This window comes from Onychomys torridus, chromosome 14 (assembly GCF_903995425.1).
Source record: "Onychomys torridus chromosome 14, mOncTor1.1, whole genome shotgun sequence".
Classification (NCBI taxonomy): Eukaryota; Metazoa; Chordata; class Mammalia; order Rodentia; family Cricetidae; genus Onychomys; species Onychomys torridus.
The window spans coordinates 82,662,549-82,676,844 of NC_050456.1; the positions used below are offsets into that span (position 1 = coordinate 82,662,549).

The 14,296-nt window shown below is 40.9% G+C and overlaps 1 protein-coding gene across 2 annotated transcripts in view; it reads left to right on the forward strand.

Annotated features, from left to right (window-relative positions):
* Rapgef5 (Rap guanine nucleotide exchange factor 5) overlaps positions 1–14,296 on the forward strand; it is a 230,735-nt gene that overhangs the window by 176,070 nt on the left and 40,369 nt on the right. For both annotated transcript variants that reach the window (XM_036205803.1, XM_036205804.1), the window contains 3 exons: positions 6,188–6,266; positions 10,825–10,969; positions 12,396–12,493. In XM_036205803.1, coding sequence (XP_036061696.1) covers positions 6,188–6,266; positions 10,825–10,969; positions 12,396–12,493 — 322 coding nt within the window. The remainder of the gene's footprint in view (positions 1–6,187; positions 6,267–10,824; positions 10,970–12,395; positions 12,494–14,296) is intronic.

The following is a 14,296-nucleotide window of genomic DNA, read 5'->3' on the forward strand; positions in this document are numbered from 1 at the left end:
TGTTACTATTCACTACTATGCTGTAGATGCAGTCTTACAAACCCACATGTCCATATGAATATATGTGCATCAGTCCTGTTGTGTCCTAAAGACACTGATTCCCTGGAGTCGTCCATCACCCTGGCTCTTAGAATCCTTTGCTTCTTCTTCCATGTAGCTCACTGAGCCTTGAGGAGAAGGGTTTGACGAAAATGTTCCATTTAGGACCGATGCTGTCAAGTCTCTCAGGCTCTGCACATTGTCCAGTTATGAGTCACCATGTTAATGTCTGTCCACTGTGAGAAGAAGCTCCTCTGCTGAGGGCTTCACATGTCACTGACTGTAGGTATAGCAGTACATCATTAGGTGGTATTTTATCATCACATCTATTTCTTCAGCGGAATAATAGTAGTAGTTTTTCACCTAGGCCTATAACCTCTCCAGTCTCAGAGTTTTGGTCACCTTTTCAATGTCAGGTATGGGGTTCTTTTGTTTATTTGTTTTATTTTATTTATTGGGGGGCTGGCAGTTTTTGTTGGTGTTGTTTTGTTTTATTTGGTTTTGGTTTTTGAGACAGGATCTTACTACATAGCCTTAGCTTTCCTGGAGCTCCCTATGTAGACCAGTCTGGCCTCAAACTCATAGAGAGCTGCCTGCCTCTGCCTCCTGAGTGCCCAGCTGTACCTTAATTTTTTTAAATAGTAGTCTGTGATAGGAAAAGCTCTGTGTCATATCAGTAAACCCAGTCATAGACCTGGATTTTGGAGCCTTCTCTGTCAAGGCTATAGATTTGAGCCTCATATTTTTCAAGTTATGTAGTACTTAAAGCCAGAATTCTTTTTGCTTCCAGTGTTAATGATTATTTGAATGTAACTTTTATGCTATGAAAGGAAAGTTGAAAAATTAGCTGGGTGTGGTAGTAAATGTCTGTAGATCCCAGTGCTCGGGAGGTTGCAATAGGAGATCGGGGCTGGGGTTCTTTCTTCCCAGGTTACTTGAGTTTGACACCAGCCTGGGCCATGTGAGACCCTGTCTCAAAATACAAACAACCACAAAGTTCAGAAAGCTGCCTTAGACGTGCTCTTTTGAGGAACTGGGCTTGTGGCAGACATGCTTAGCATGCATGAGGCTCTAGAGTCAGTCCCCAGCACCTACCCTAATAAAAGCATGTTTTGTTCTGGTAGAGGGCAGAGGATATTCCCAAAGTCTGATGAGGAGCCAAGAATTTAGGATTAAATTTAGTGACTCAAATTCTAAAAAACAGGGTGAGTTTTTTTGTATATCAATACCTAGGAATTCATAGATTTAGAAATCAAAATGAATACATCTCTTTATCAGAATGTGAGTATATAAATTTGTTTAAATGAAAGATGCTTTTATGAATACAAAAGTGCTTTTCTACCTACATTCTTAAATTACTATTAATTAAGCACTATGTAATATAATAGATAATTACTGTGCTTTAATATGGATGCTGGTGGATTTGCTAGTCTTTCTAAGTAGCTATTATTGGCTAATAGTCTTTGGGGAATCATTCATACAGCCATTGTGGCTCTAAAAAAAAATCTCTAAATACCAGTGGGACAGACATTTTGAAGCATGGATGATATAAAATAAAATGCACTTTTATTTGAAGTGCATCATTTTGATTATAGTTTTGTTCATATCACTCAACTACATTCACAATCTTTGCAGCAGAAGAATAAAGGAAAGCTTGTTCTGTGGAGGGAAATTTTTCAGCACAATACAGTAGCTTAAAAAAGGAATATGATCTATTTACTGGGATTATTAACTGTTCTGTTCATTATAATTTTATCTGGAGATGTTTTTATGTGGCCTTATTGTTTTTATTTTAATTAATATTTCTATGACAGATAATTAGGTAAAAGCTGTTGAATATTAAATATGGTTGTAGCTTAGGGGGAAATAATCATTTCTGGGTCAAAGCTTTTCACAAAATATTGTGATATGTGAGCTGATTAATTGAATTGAATGCCAAGTGGGTTACCACCATCCAACCAGACTCTCACAGTTACTCAGTTCATTATCTGAGGTTGTTAGGCATGGAATGGCTGCTTATGTCAAAGTTAATGGTGTTCTTTTTAGTCTTAGCTACTAATGGAGTAAATCTTGATTAGAAAATAGTTCCTACCTCATTAGATCCAGCTGAGTGTAAGAATATCTCCATCTGTCTGTCACATCAAGCCTTTTTCTTTAAAAAAAAAAAAAAAAAAATTGAGTTAGCCAAGCAACGATAGTGCACGCCTTTAATCCCAGCACTTAGGAAGCAGAGGCAGGCAGTTCTCTATGAGTTCAAGGCCAACCTGGTCTACAGAGTGAGTTCCAGGACAGCCAAGGCTACACAGAGAAACCCTGTCTCAAAAAACAACAAAAACAAACAAACAAACAAAAGAGGAACAGCAAGTTGGGACAATGATTTGCTAGCATGTTGCAGTGTTACAGAACATTGGAAATCTGGGCTTATAGTGAATTTTAGGTGCTGTTTGTCATATTAGTTGTTTTGATAAAGAACACTATGGCTTAGAAAAAAACTCTTCCCTTTAGTGCTGGGGATTGGACTTAGGACTCTGTGTAAATTATAAATATTTTTGTTAAAAATTCTAGTATAGACTTTATTAATTAGTACCTTGGCTCACTTTAATAGTTTCTTGCAATTAAAGGCAGACTCTGGCTGGGAAGATGGCTTTATGGGTAATGGCACTTGCTGCCCATGTGTGTAGCTCTAAGCAAGAATCCCCAGTATCCATGTGAAAGCCAAGCTTAACTGTGCATGGACCCGTAACCCCAGCACTGAGGGCAGTGCCTCGGTCACTGTTCTGCCACCATGACATCACACCACGACCTCAGCTTCTCTCGTAGAAGAAAGCATGTTACAGGGGCTGGATTACAGTTTCAGAAGTCTAGTTTGTTATCATCAGAGTAGAGAACACACTGGCACACAGGCAGATGTGGTCCTATCCTAGAGAAATAGCTGAGAGTTCTTTATTGAGATCCATAGGCAGCAGGAAGGGAAAGAACCACTGGGCATGGCTTGGGCCTTTGAAACCTCAAAGCCCACCCCCAGTAACACACTTCCTTCCACAAAGCCATGCCTCCTAATCCTTCTCAAGCAGTTCCACTCCCTGATAATTACTCATCCAAATATGTGAGCCTAGGGGGCCATTCTTATTCAAACCACCACAGGCAGAGGAGACAGGGCTGATGCTGCTGAGTGCCACCCTAGCTCCAGGTTCAGCAGGGGATGCTATCTCAAGGGAATCAGGTGGAAAATGATAAAGTAGGATGTCTGATGTTTTTCTCTGACCTCTGCAGGCATACATACACATGTACACACACACACTGCCCACACATCCCACATGCATACACACACATTCACCACACACACTCACACAACCTTTTAAATATTACTGTCTGCAGCCATTGCCTAAGGTAGATCACCATTATCTTGCTATTCTGTAACCAAGTCAAAATTAGAAACAACCCTATGGCTGATAAAGGACTATAGATGTCATCTTATTAGAGTGGGATTTGTGTTTATAAATACAGCCTTGCTCTTTGCATTAACGATTTTCTTTTTTCTTCCTTCCTTCCTTCCCTTCTTTCCTTTCTCTCTCAATCTCTCAATCTCTCTCTTTCTCTCTCTCTCTCTCTCTCTCTCTCTCTCTCTTTCTTTCTTTCTTCTTTTTTAGAGCAATTGTAGTTAGTTATATGTAACTAAATTCTGGAATTTTTCTTTTGTTCAGTCTTCACAGAGCTATGTAATAGACAACTAGTCATACCTAGGCATTTATTAAAGTATAGATCTTGGACAGCATAACCCATTCTTTATCTTAGCCCAAGCTTCTCTAATGAAATACCACATACTATGTAGTAGCTTGTAAACCAAATACAAAGCCACTTATTTCTCACAGTTATGAAGGCTTGGAGGCTCAAGATCAAGGCACTGCCCGAGTCAATGTCTGCGTTGACCCCAGCTCAGAGCTTGTCTCACTGTGCTCTCACATAGTAGACACAGGAAGCAGGCACTCCAGACCTCTAAAAGGTCACTCATCCCATTTATAAAGGATCCACTCCCTAGACCCCATGCAGTCCTAATTACATGTCAAACATTCCACCTTCCATTCTATCATGTTAAGGGGTAGGTTTCAGTTTATGAAGCTGGAGGTAGTATCAGTCTTCAATCTGTGATAGTACATAATTTCATTACCTTCATTTTGTACATTAACTAAAAATGGAATTAGGAAGAAGCATTTGTTTTTTGGGGTTTTTTTTTAGGCTAAAATTTTAGGCTCCTAATTTTTACTGGAGTTGGGTCAGTCTCTCTTCACTATAGTAGGAAATCTTAAATCACTTTCACAACTTTCTTTTTTTGTGGTATTGATACAAACTTAAGGCCTCATGGGTACTAGGCAAGTACTTTATCTACCATTGAACCAACTTCATACAGATGCATTTGAAAGGTAAAGGTGAATGGCCTTGGGACCTTGATGTGTGTCTTGTGGGTTTTCTTATCCTTATTCTTGCCCTAAATGAAAACAAATGGCTTTGTAAAGTCTTGCTGTGTCGGAACGTAAAGGCCTCAGTTTCTGTACAACGCTCAGAAGGCGTAGGAACTTCATTTTTTAAAATACATTATTTATGCATTGGTTTTTCATAAACCCCTCTACTCTCAAATACAAGGAATCTCTTAGTAAATGGAATAATGATCGCATATTGCGAAAACTTTGTCAGAAGGAAAAAGACTTGAGTGTTTGAAGCATTCCATGTAAAGAATTTCTCAGCGCTCATCTTTGATAAACAGTGCATTTGTTGGCAGAGTTTCACTCTGGTCGTCACGGTCCTGCAGTCGTCACGGTCCTGCAGTGGACACTGTCCTGCAGTGGTCACGGTCCTGCAGTGGTCACGGTCCTGCAGTGGACACGGTCCTGCAGTCGTCACGGTCCTGCAGTGGACACGGTCCTGCAGTCGTCACGGTCCTGCAGTGGACACGGTCCTGCAGTCGTCACGGTCCTGCAGTGGTCACGGTCCTGCAGTCATCACGGTCCTGCAGTGGTCACGGTCCTGCAGTCATCACGGTCCTGCAGTCGTCACGGTCCTGCAGTCATCACGGTTCTGCAGTCGTCACGGTCCTGCAGTGGACACGGTCCTGCAGTCGTCACGGTCCTGCAGTCGTCACAGTCCTGCAGTCGTCACGGTCCTGCAGTCGTCACGGTCCTGCAGTCGTCACGGTCCTGCAGTGGACACGGTCCTGCAGTGGTCACGGTCCTGCAGTCGTCACGGTCCTGCAGTGGACACGGTCCTGCAGTGGTCACGGTCCTGCAGTGGACACGGTCCTGCAGTCGTCACGGTCCTGCAGTCGTCACGGTCCTGCAGTCGTCACGGTCCTGCAGTCGTCACGGTCCTGCAGTCGTCACGGTCCTGCAGTGGTCACGGTCCTGCAGTCGTCACGGTCCTGCAGTGGTCACGGTCCTGCAGTGGACACGGTCCTGCAGTGGTCACGGTCCTGCAGTGGTCACGGTCCTGCAGTGGTCACGGTCCTGCAGTGGACACGGTCCTGCAGTGGTCACGGTCCTGCAGTCATCACGGTCCTGCAGTCGTCACGGTCCTGCAGTCGTCACGGTCCTGCAGTCGTCACGGTCCTGCAGTGGACACGGTCCTGCAGTGGTCACGGTCCTGCAGTGGACACGGTCCTGCAGTGGTCACGGTCCTGCAGTGGACACGGTCCTGCAGTCGTCACGGTCCTGCAGTGGACACGGTCCTGCAGTGGTCACGGTCCTGCAGTGGACACGGTCCTGCAGTCGTCACGGTCCTGCAGTGGACACGGTCCTGCAGTGGTCACGGTCCTGCAGTGGACACTGTCCTGCAGTGGTCACGGTCCTGCAGTGGACACGGTCCTGCAGTGGTCACGGTCCTGCAGTCGTCACGGTCCTGCAGTCGTCACGGTCCTGCAGTCGTCACGGTCCTGCAGTGGTCACGGTCCTGCAGTCGTCACGGTCCTGCAGTGGTCACGGTCCTGCAGTGGTCACGGTCCTGCAGTCGTCACGGTCCTGCAGTGGACACGGTCCTGCAGTGGTCACGGTCCTGCAGTCGTCACGGTCCTGCAGTCGTCACGGTCCTGCAGTGGACACTATCCGGTACCTTTTGGTACTGTCCCGGCTCACACTGTGTTTGTTTTCTTCCTTTGCAGAGACGCTCCTTGATGACTTCCTTCTCACGTATACAGTATTCATGACAACTGATGACCTGTGCCAGGCGCTGTTAAGACAATATCCTTCATTAACCTCAGGATGCTGTGCAGGCTTCCTCTCAGACCGACGTCCCGCATTGCAATCTGCTGCCTTTCTTAATTTACTCAACCCCAGTGAAGTGTGGATGTATTAAATATTAATGTAGTGATATCCGAGGTGAAGATGGGATGAGACAGGATACACAGGGGTAGTGGGAAGTGCAGGGCTGCTGTCTTCTTCACAGTCTGTGCTGTGGACAAAGTGTTCTGTTTATATCATGTTTACTTTATATCTGCTTCTTGTGGTTGCTTAGGGAGCTGGAAGTAAGCTCGCCTTCCAGGTAAGTCCAAGTGAACAGGTCAAGTAGATTGACAGTAATAAACAGTAAGTATTTTTATTGGAGAATCAGCCACTTAGAGTTAGATCTCTTGTGCAGCCACTGTGTGTGTGTGTGTGTGTGTGTGTGTGTGTGTGTGTGTGTGTGATGTCATATTCCTGGGAAAGCATCCCTGGACACCCAAGCTGTTCTCCCCCATAGGAAATCTATTCTCATCCCTGGATGCTGTTGTCATCTTTTTGGATACTTTCTTCAAGTGCCCGATGGGATTAGAAGGTTAATCGCCAGCTAAGAAAGCCTTATGGTTGTACTCAGTAACTGGAGAGATGCTACATTAAAGGCCATAAGCCCACATAAACTGACAAGAAGTCTCTACCAGGGCTTCTTGCCTCACTGTGCTTAGAGGAGATGCCTCAAAAGCAATTAAGTATTTAATAAGTTAATTTAGTTAATTAATTTTATTTCTAATAGTAGTAAAATTAATTATAGCCTTTAAGCATTTAATAAAAAAAAAAAAAACTTTACTGCTTTTATTAAACCTAACTAGGGATTCCATTTCAATCTACACAAAATGTTTAGGAAAATAGGAAGCCAAAGATTTTATTAAATCTAATGATAATGGCCATTTAAGATTCTTTTCCTCTTAAATGACTATTATATATCTCCCAACTACACTGCATTTAACCAGTAAAAGAATACTTTAAAACTCCATAAAGTGTTTAAAATAAAACATCTCTTAAAAAATATGACTAAGTCTGGTCTACAGACCGAGTTCCAGGACAGCCAAGACTACATAGAGAAACCCTGTCACTAAAAAACAATAAAAAAAAAAAATATTTTTTTTTTACTAATCCAGACTTGGTGTCACATAACTGTAGTCCCAGCATTCAGAAGGCTGAGTTAGGGAGATCACTGGTTCAAGTCCAGTTGTGTCTGGACACCTGTCTCAGAAGGAAGGCAGGGCTCAGAGGTAGTTCAGTAAAGCTTGAGAATCTGAGTTTGGTCTCCAGAACCAAGGCAAACGTGCTAAGCACAGCAGCAGGAGCTGCAATCCTGGTGCTAGGGAGGTGGAGACAGGCAGAGCTCACTAGCCAGAGAGTGGAGCCTGGTGGCAAGTCACAGCCTTGTAAAAGACCCTGTCTCAAACAAAATGGTAAGTATTGCCCAATGAATGTCATTCATGGTTGACCTCTAAACTCACCTCCAGGAGCACATGTGTGAACCTGGGTATACACACAAACACATGTCCAAAACCAAAAGTGTACATATATATATATATATATATATATATATTTCTGAACTAGAAATAACATATATATGAACAGTATTGGAGCTTTACTGACTCCTCTGACTAAGCTAAACTATAGATACTTTGACAGTTTCTAAAAACAGACTCGTAAAACTGAACTTAAAATGTTAGTTTTTGAATTTGAAAATTTTCAACAATATACAGATTTTTCTCACAGTTTCCAAGTGGAGTGCTGTTTTTAAAAAAATCAGCAATTATTATAAGTTTTTTAAATTTCTCCTTCAGATGTATTTTGGGAAAATAACCTGAACAACTTTCATCTCCATTTTGATGCTTACCTGCTCTAACTCAATCAGTGCCCACTGACTACAAGAATTATGTCCTGTAGCAAGTTATATATGCCATCAAGCTGCTGTCTCCAGCTATGATCCTACTATTACTTTTATTACCACTTAATAATTTAGAGCCCTGCAGATGTTTCCAAAGAATGTCTGAGGGTCTCCTTGGGTCTTTAACTAGGACATTTTATACAAAATTTTAGTGATTTCTGCAACCTTTTCATTATTAAAGTCCCCAAAGTGGAAAACATTTTAAATCACATGTCTTTTTGCATGACTGCTTTTGTTTCTTGCCATCTGTGAAATCACAAAAATCACAATCAAAACTATGACGTCCGTGTTTAATAAGCTATTCTGCTCCAGTCTTCATGAAGATGCCTGTGATATTCCACTACTAAAGAATCATCCAGGTCATTTTTGTTTGGTTGTTTTCCCATGATTTTTAAACACTATTTATAGATTGGAACCATTTTACAGTGCTTGGATATTTTATATGGATATTTTTATTGTAATAGGATCAAATGGCTTTTGGCTTTTATCATAGTAAAGCACATTATTTAAGCTCATAGCCAGGGCCAGCCAATATTCAGTGCATTACAAAAACCCTGCACCTCACCAGTGCCCTTCCCCCAACACTACATTTATACATCAGTATAATTAAGCCTGAGCAAAATATAAAAGAATCTATACCCTATTACATACAGTGCAGCAGAAGAACAAATGCAAAATTAATCAGTAAGTATTCTAAAAGAGATTGCAGAAGAGAGAGATGGCTCAGCAGTTAAGAGCACTGACTGATGTTCCAGAGGACCAGGGTTCAATTCCCAGGCCATCCAGTGTCCAATCACACCAGGATTAGAGAGAGAGAGAGAGAGAGAGAGAGAGAGAGAGAGAGAGAGGGGGGGGAGGGAGGGAGGGAGGGAGGAAGGAAGGAAGGAAGGAAGGAAGGAAGGAAGGAAGGAAGGAAGGAAGTTAGTTCTCTGCAATAACTATAAATATATAACTACTGGTAACTATAAATTGAGAATAATAGTTGAACACTCACGGTCTTGAAATTGCTTTATTATGCTGATGTGTGGCTGTGGGACTTAATATGACTAGAAGAGATCGAAGTTGATGTTTCTCAACTGGCTACATCTTCCTCCTTGCTAGCCATTGTTGGAAAAGAACATGTGCAAACAGACATAACATAGAATTAACCTTTATAGTTGCTTTTCAAGAGAAAAACTCAAAGAAATGGGCACTTGAACCGGCATTTTTTGTTTGTGTGCATGGCTGACTTTAAAAGTGGCCACAGCAGTGTATTCTTCCTAGTTAGGGAGAATGTGACTGAGTCATGTTTTTACACATCTACAGAGCCTGTGGATGGACCATTCTGTTTTGCACTTGTCCATCGGTGTTAACAGATATGTATGCGATCTTGATGAACCATCTCCCAATGCTCTCTGTGTCTAGTTAGCTTTCCAACACAATCAGGACAGTCAGGGTCCGGGAATGGTGGTGTGGTGCGCACCTGTGATTAGTTCTTGGGAGGTGGAGACCAGAGGTTGAAAAGTTGAGGCCAGCCTGTGCTACAAGAGACTTCATCCTGAAAAAAAGAAAGAAAAGAAAGAAAGAATGAGGGGAAAAAACAGAGATGAAAATTTTGAGGGAACAAAGAGTAGATGAGTTTAGACAGTGCTGAGCTCTAGTCTCATTCCCAGTCATCTAAGCTTGCTACTTTGAAGTTATTTTAATAATTAGTTAACACAGGGCCATTATATATAAATTAGGAAATGATAATTAGTCAAATGCCTCAGATATTCTCAAATCTCGCTGCATTGAAAAGCCACTGTTAATCATCTATATGTCTTTTTAACTAATTAAAATATTCATAGAAGAATTACTAAAATAGTCATATAAGCATTATTAACCCAAGTAGAAAATGCTGCTGTTTTCTTGATTTTGTGCTCAACAATGTACTGTGAATGTTCATTTCCATATATGTATTGACCCCATTTTTATGGCTTCAGAGTCATTTATTTAATGAACATCTAATCATTAATTTAACTGACTTCTTGCTGGAGCACTTGGCTCTTCCCCTGGTATGTTTTAAATTTACTCTAATGAAGGTGACAATCAGCAACCCTTTTTACCTGTGTCCTTGCTCATTCATCTGGTTCTTCCTTCAAGTAAATTTGCATCTGAATCAGATCACAAATTGTGTTCCAGACAGCTGTGCTCATCTGGAACTTTAGAAGCAACTGATTTTATAAAATATGAATTTCTGAAGATCAAAGATTGCCTGGCTTCCTTCTGATGTGCCTCACTGAAATAGTATTCACCTGTGTAGTGAGATGGCATCTTCTTTGGAAGCTGCTCTTGAAATCAGTGGGCCACCTCGTGTGGCTTTGAACTGACATTAATCCCTTGCGGCCCCTGGTACTCTGTCAGCGAGGTCCAGCCCTGGCTGCATGGCCTCCCGCTGGGGATGCTTCCCTCTGTTTCTGGGTTTGCTTTCAGGCTTTTCACAGCACACCCTCTGCTCTCCCTGCTCAGGTTCTATTCTTTCACCTTTATACAGTTCTAAATTCTTCAGAAAATAGGGCTTCGGCGTGTTTTGTAAAAACTAGACCAATGGTCCTTTTCACATTTTGTATTTCAACAACAGTGTTCTTTCTTAACCATTTGTACCTATTCTGCTAAGAAGTATCAAGGGGAAGAAGAAAACTCAGATGTCCCTTGTCGGAAGCGCAAGGTCTTACATCTGGTTTCACAGTGGATTGCCCTGTACAAAGACTGGCTACATGAAGATGAACATTCAAAAATGTTTCTAAAGGTATTCCAACACTTTCGGGTATTTTGATGCCAAGTGATTGATTTTATTTTCAGCTATAGGCCTCAAAAAAAAAAAATCTCATTTTTAGTCATTTAATTTTTTTTTTAAGAGCTGAGGATCGAACCCAGGGCCTTGTGCTTGCTAGGCAAGTGCTCTACCACTGAGCTAAATCCCCAACCCCTAGTCATTCAATTTTTGTATGTCAAATTCAGTGAAAGTATAAATTCATTCTGACTTCCAAGACCTGTCAATCTATTTAAATAGGAACTTATTTTAAAAATTTTAAATATATTATGAGAAAGAATGTGTGAAAATTTTTGTATACACTAATTTTGGATGATATATTTAAATCATGAGAATTTTTATTGCATATTAAATAAATATGATAAACCATAATATACTTTAAGATTTAATGTTAGATTTATGATATGTTAAAACTAGCAACACCTATATAGGCAAACAATACTTAGATAAACATTTAAAAATCATCTTAATCATATGTATATTATATCATGATATGAATTTTAAATACATGCTGTATTTGAGAATAGATATTTGACAATAAACTTTGAAATAGTAACAATCTGAAAGACACTAACCTAGATAAACCAACTTGTCTAAATATTAAAAGTTTACAATGTGGCCGGGCGGTGGTGGCGCACGCCTTTAATCCCAGCACTCAGGAGGCAGAGCCAGGAGGATCTCTGTGAGTTCGAGGCCAGCCTGGGCTACCAAGTGAGTTCCAGGAAAGGCGCAAAGCTACACAGAGAAACCCTGTCTCAAAAAAAACAAAACAAACCAAAAAGTTTACAATGTGCATTTACCACGGACAGTTTCTGGAACAGAGAGTTTGACTTATTTTACCACTGTATTGGATGTACAAATCAGCACAAAGAAAGGGTAGAGTGGGATTTTACCAAGAAGTCTGCTTTAGAACAGATAGATACCTAACCCAATCCTGCCTGTCATAGAGGAAGTGGCATTGAACATAACATCCACCTAGCCATCCCTCTGCCTTAACTCAGGTTATTTTTCAAACCCACTGGTTATTTTAATGAATATGTTTTCCTCCCAGCTGTTCTGTTTTGAGATCTAAACTACTCATGGAAATCTCTAGTAGCCAACTAAGAGATCTGTTTCCAGCATCCCCAACAGGCATCCTTGAAAAGCAGCCTCAGAGCAGTGCTGGGTGGTTGAGTGGCTAACATGAAACGCCTACCTAGTCCTGAATCCCACCTACTTCCTGGAACAAGATAACCATTACCTGAGCCTTTTATTTTGGTGGTGGTGCTGGGATTGAACTCAGGCTCTGCACATACTAAACGTGTACTACCACTGAGCTCCGGCTGGCCTTGTCTCCATCTTAGTCCTTACAGAACAGACAGTAAATCTAATGATGTGTTTCCTGTCTCCACCCTCTCCTCAGACCATATACAGGAATGTGCTGGATGACGTCTATGAATACCCAATTCTTGAGAAAGAATTGAAAGAATTTCAGAAGATACTTGGGATGCATCGCCGTCAGTAAGTTAGCTTTCCTTTCCTCATAGCAATTAGTGAATACAATAGCAAATGTAAAAGTTTAGGCTGCCATGTACATAAAGCGACTGTTTTTTTAACATCTTAACCCTGGATTTATCTTGATTACTTAGCATTTCTAAGTAGTAAATTGAGTGTTTTTATTTTTTATAAATAAAAATAAAAGAACATTAGTCATTGACTTTCTTTTTTTATGTTTTCTATGATAAAAGCAGACTGGGCCATGACAACCTGAGTACATAAAAACAGTAAATTGTTCCTTTATTTTAAGTCACATATTTAGCTTATTATTTAGGGGCTCAGTGCAATCTCTGTGGAATAGGGAAGGAAAGACTTATAAATAGGTTCCAGTGAGTCACAGAGCATTTTATAGGCTCAACGTTATGAGATCCCTGAGGTCTCCTTATCTGTTTAGAAGATTGGAGAAAGCCAATTTCTCAAGTGACTGTTGGCATGCCCAAGTGTCCCATAAGTAGCACTCACCAATCTTTCAGATTGGCAGCACCTGGCTTTGCTGGATTTTAACTGCTTCTCTGTTAATTTTGGTAAATGAAAACACTGAGTCATTACTCAGTTCCAAGGTACAGTCTTTGCCAAGTTTATCCAATTTGTAGTGTGGTTGCTTATTTTTAGTAGCATGAAGCAAGTACACCATCAAATTGAAGATGCTTTTAAAACTTCAGCAAGAGTGAGTTCATGTCTCAAGAAATACAAGTGCAGGCCTTGGAGATAACTGGTTTGAGATTTCAAGCCTTTGTTACCTGTAGTAAAGGGGCCCCCATTACAAATAAAAGATGTATATAGGGTAATCTTAAGGGGCAAACAGATCATGTGTAAACCTTTGTTTCAGTTGTCAGAATTGCACGTTTAGAAATTGGGTGCAAGGTAGGACAATGTTTTAGAAATGACTGCTACAAACTGGTGATCACAGTCTGCATCATATCAATATATGAATAACAACATTGATGTGAAAGTATAATTAGTAAATGAAACAAAAAAGAAAAGAAAGATAAATGTTACGACAAAATAGTCTCTCCTTTGAATGTGGCTCTGTACTATAAGACAGAACTGCAACAGTTGGGAAACCTTAGTGCCTGGTTTAATACACTTAAATACATTAATCGTATCACTGAAATCTAGTACATTCCATTAAAATTTTACATTATAATGCAAAATAGTAAGTTGAGATGAGAAAATTGTATTAAGATACGGTTGAGCTAGAGGTGTGGCTCGGGATTATCAAACTCAAGCTGTGGGTTGTCTCCCACAACACAGCACACAGAGAAGGGGCGAGGGGCCTTGCTTCTTTGGTATAAGACTATGGAGTGTCTTTACATTTTAGAATGAGACTTGGGCCCCAGTGTCATACTCATTGTATTTTCCCAGATGGACAGAGAACATGTCACTTCCTGAGAATTCAGTGGGTATCTGTAATTGATAGGTTAGCCTGTGGTAGTGGGAAACAGCCCGGTGCAGCTAGCTTTCTTAAGAGTGGAGATGGCCTTCAGAGGCACATAGTGACAGTAGGGGTGATCAGTGAAGCACCTGTTCTACTGCAAAATGTCCTTAGTTCTGCTTCACAGAACCAGCCAGAGGTGATACTAAGCTACTTAGTGATCTAGAAAATGATTTCGCCCCAAATCTATTACTATATGACCAAGTGCTTCTTGTTAAGACATATTACCGTTCAAATGGGGATGGGAGAGAAATAATATGCACGCCATTTATTGATGTAGACTGTTTCTTCAGGCTGACAAGTCCAGTTTTCCTTCTCAATTCATAGCTTTA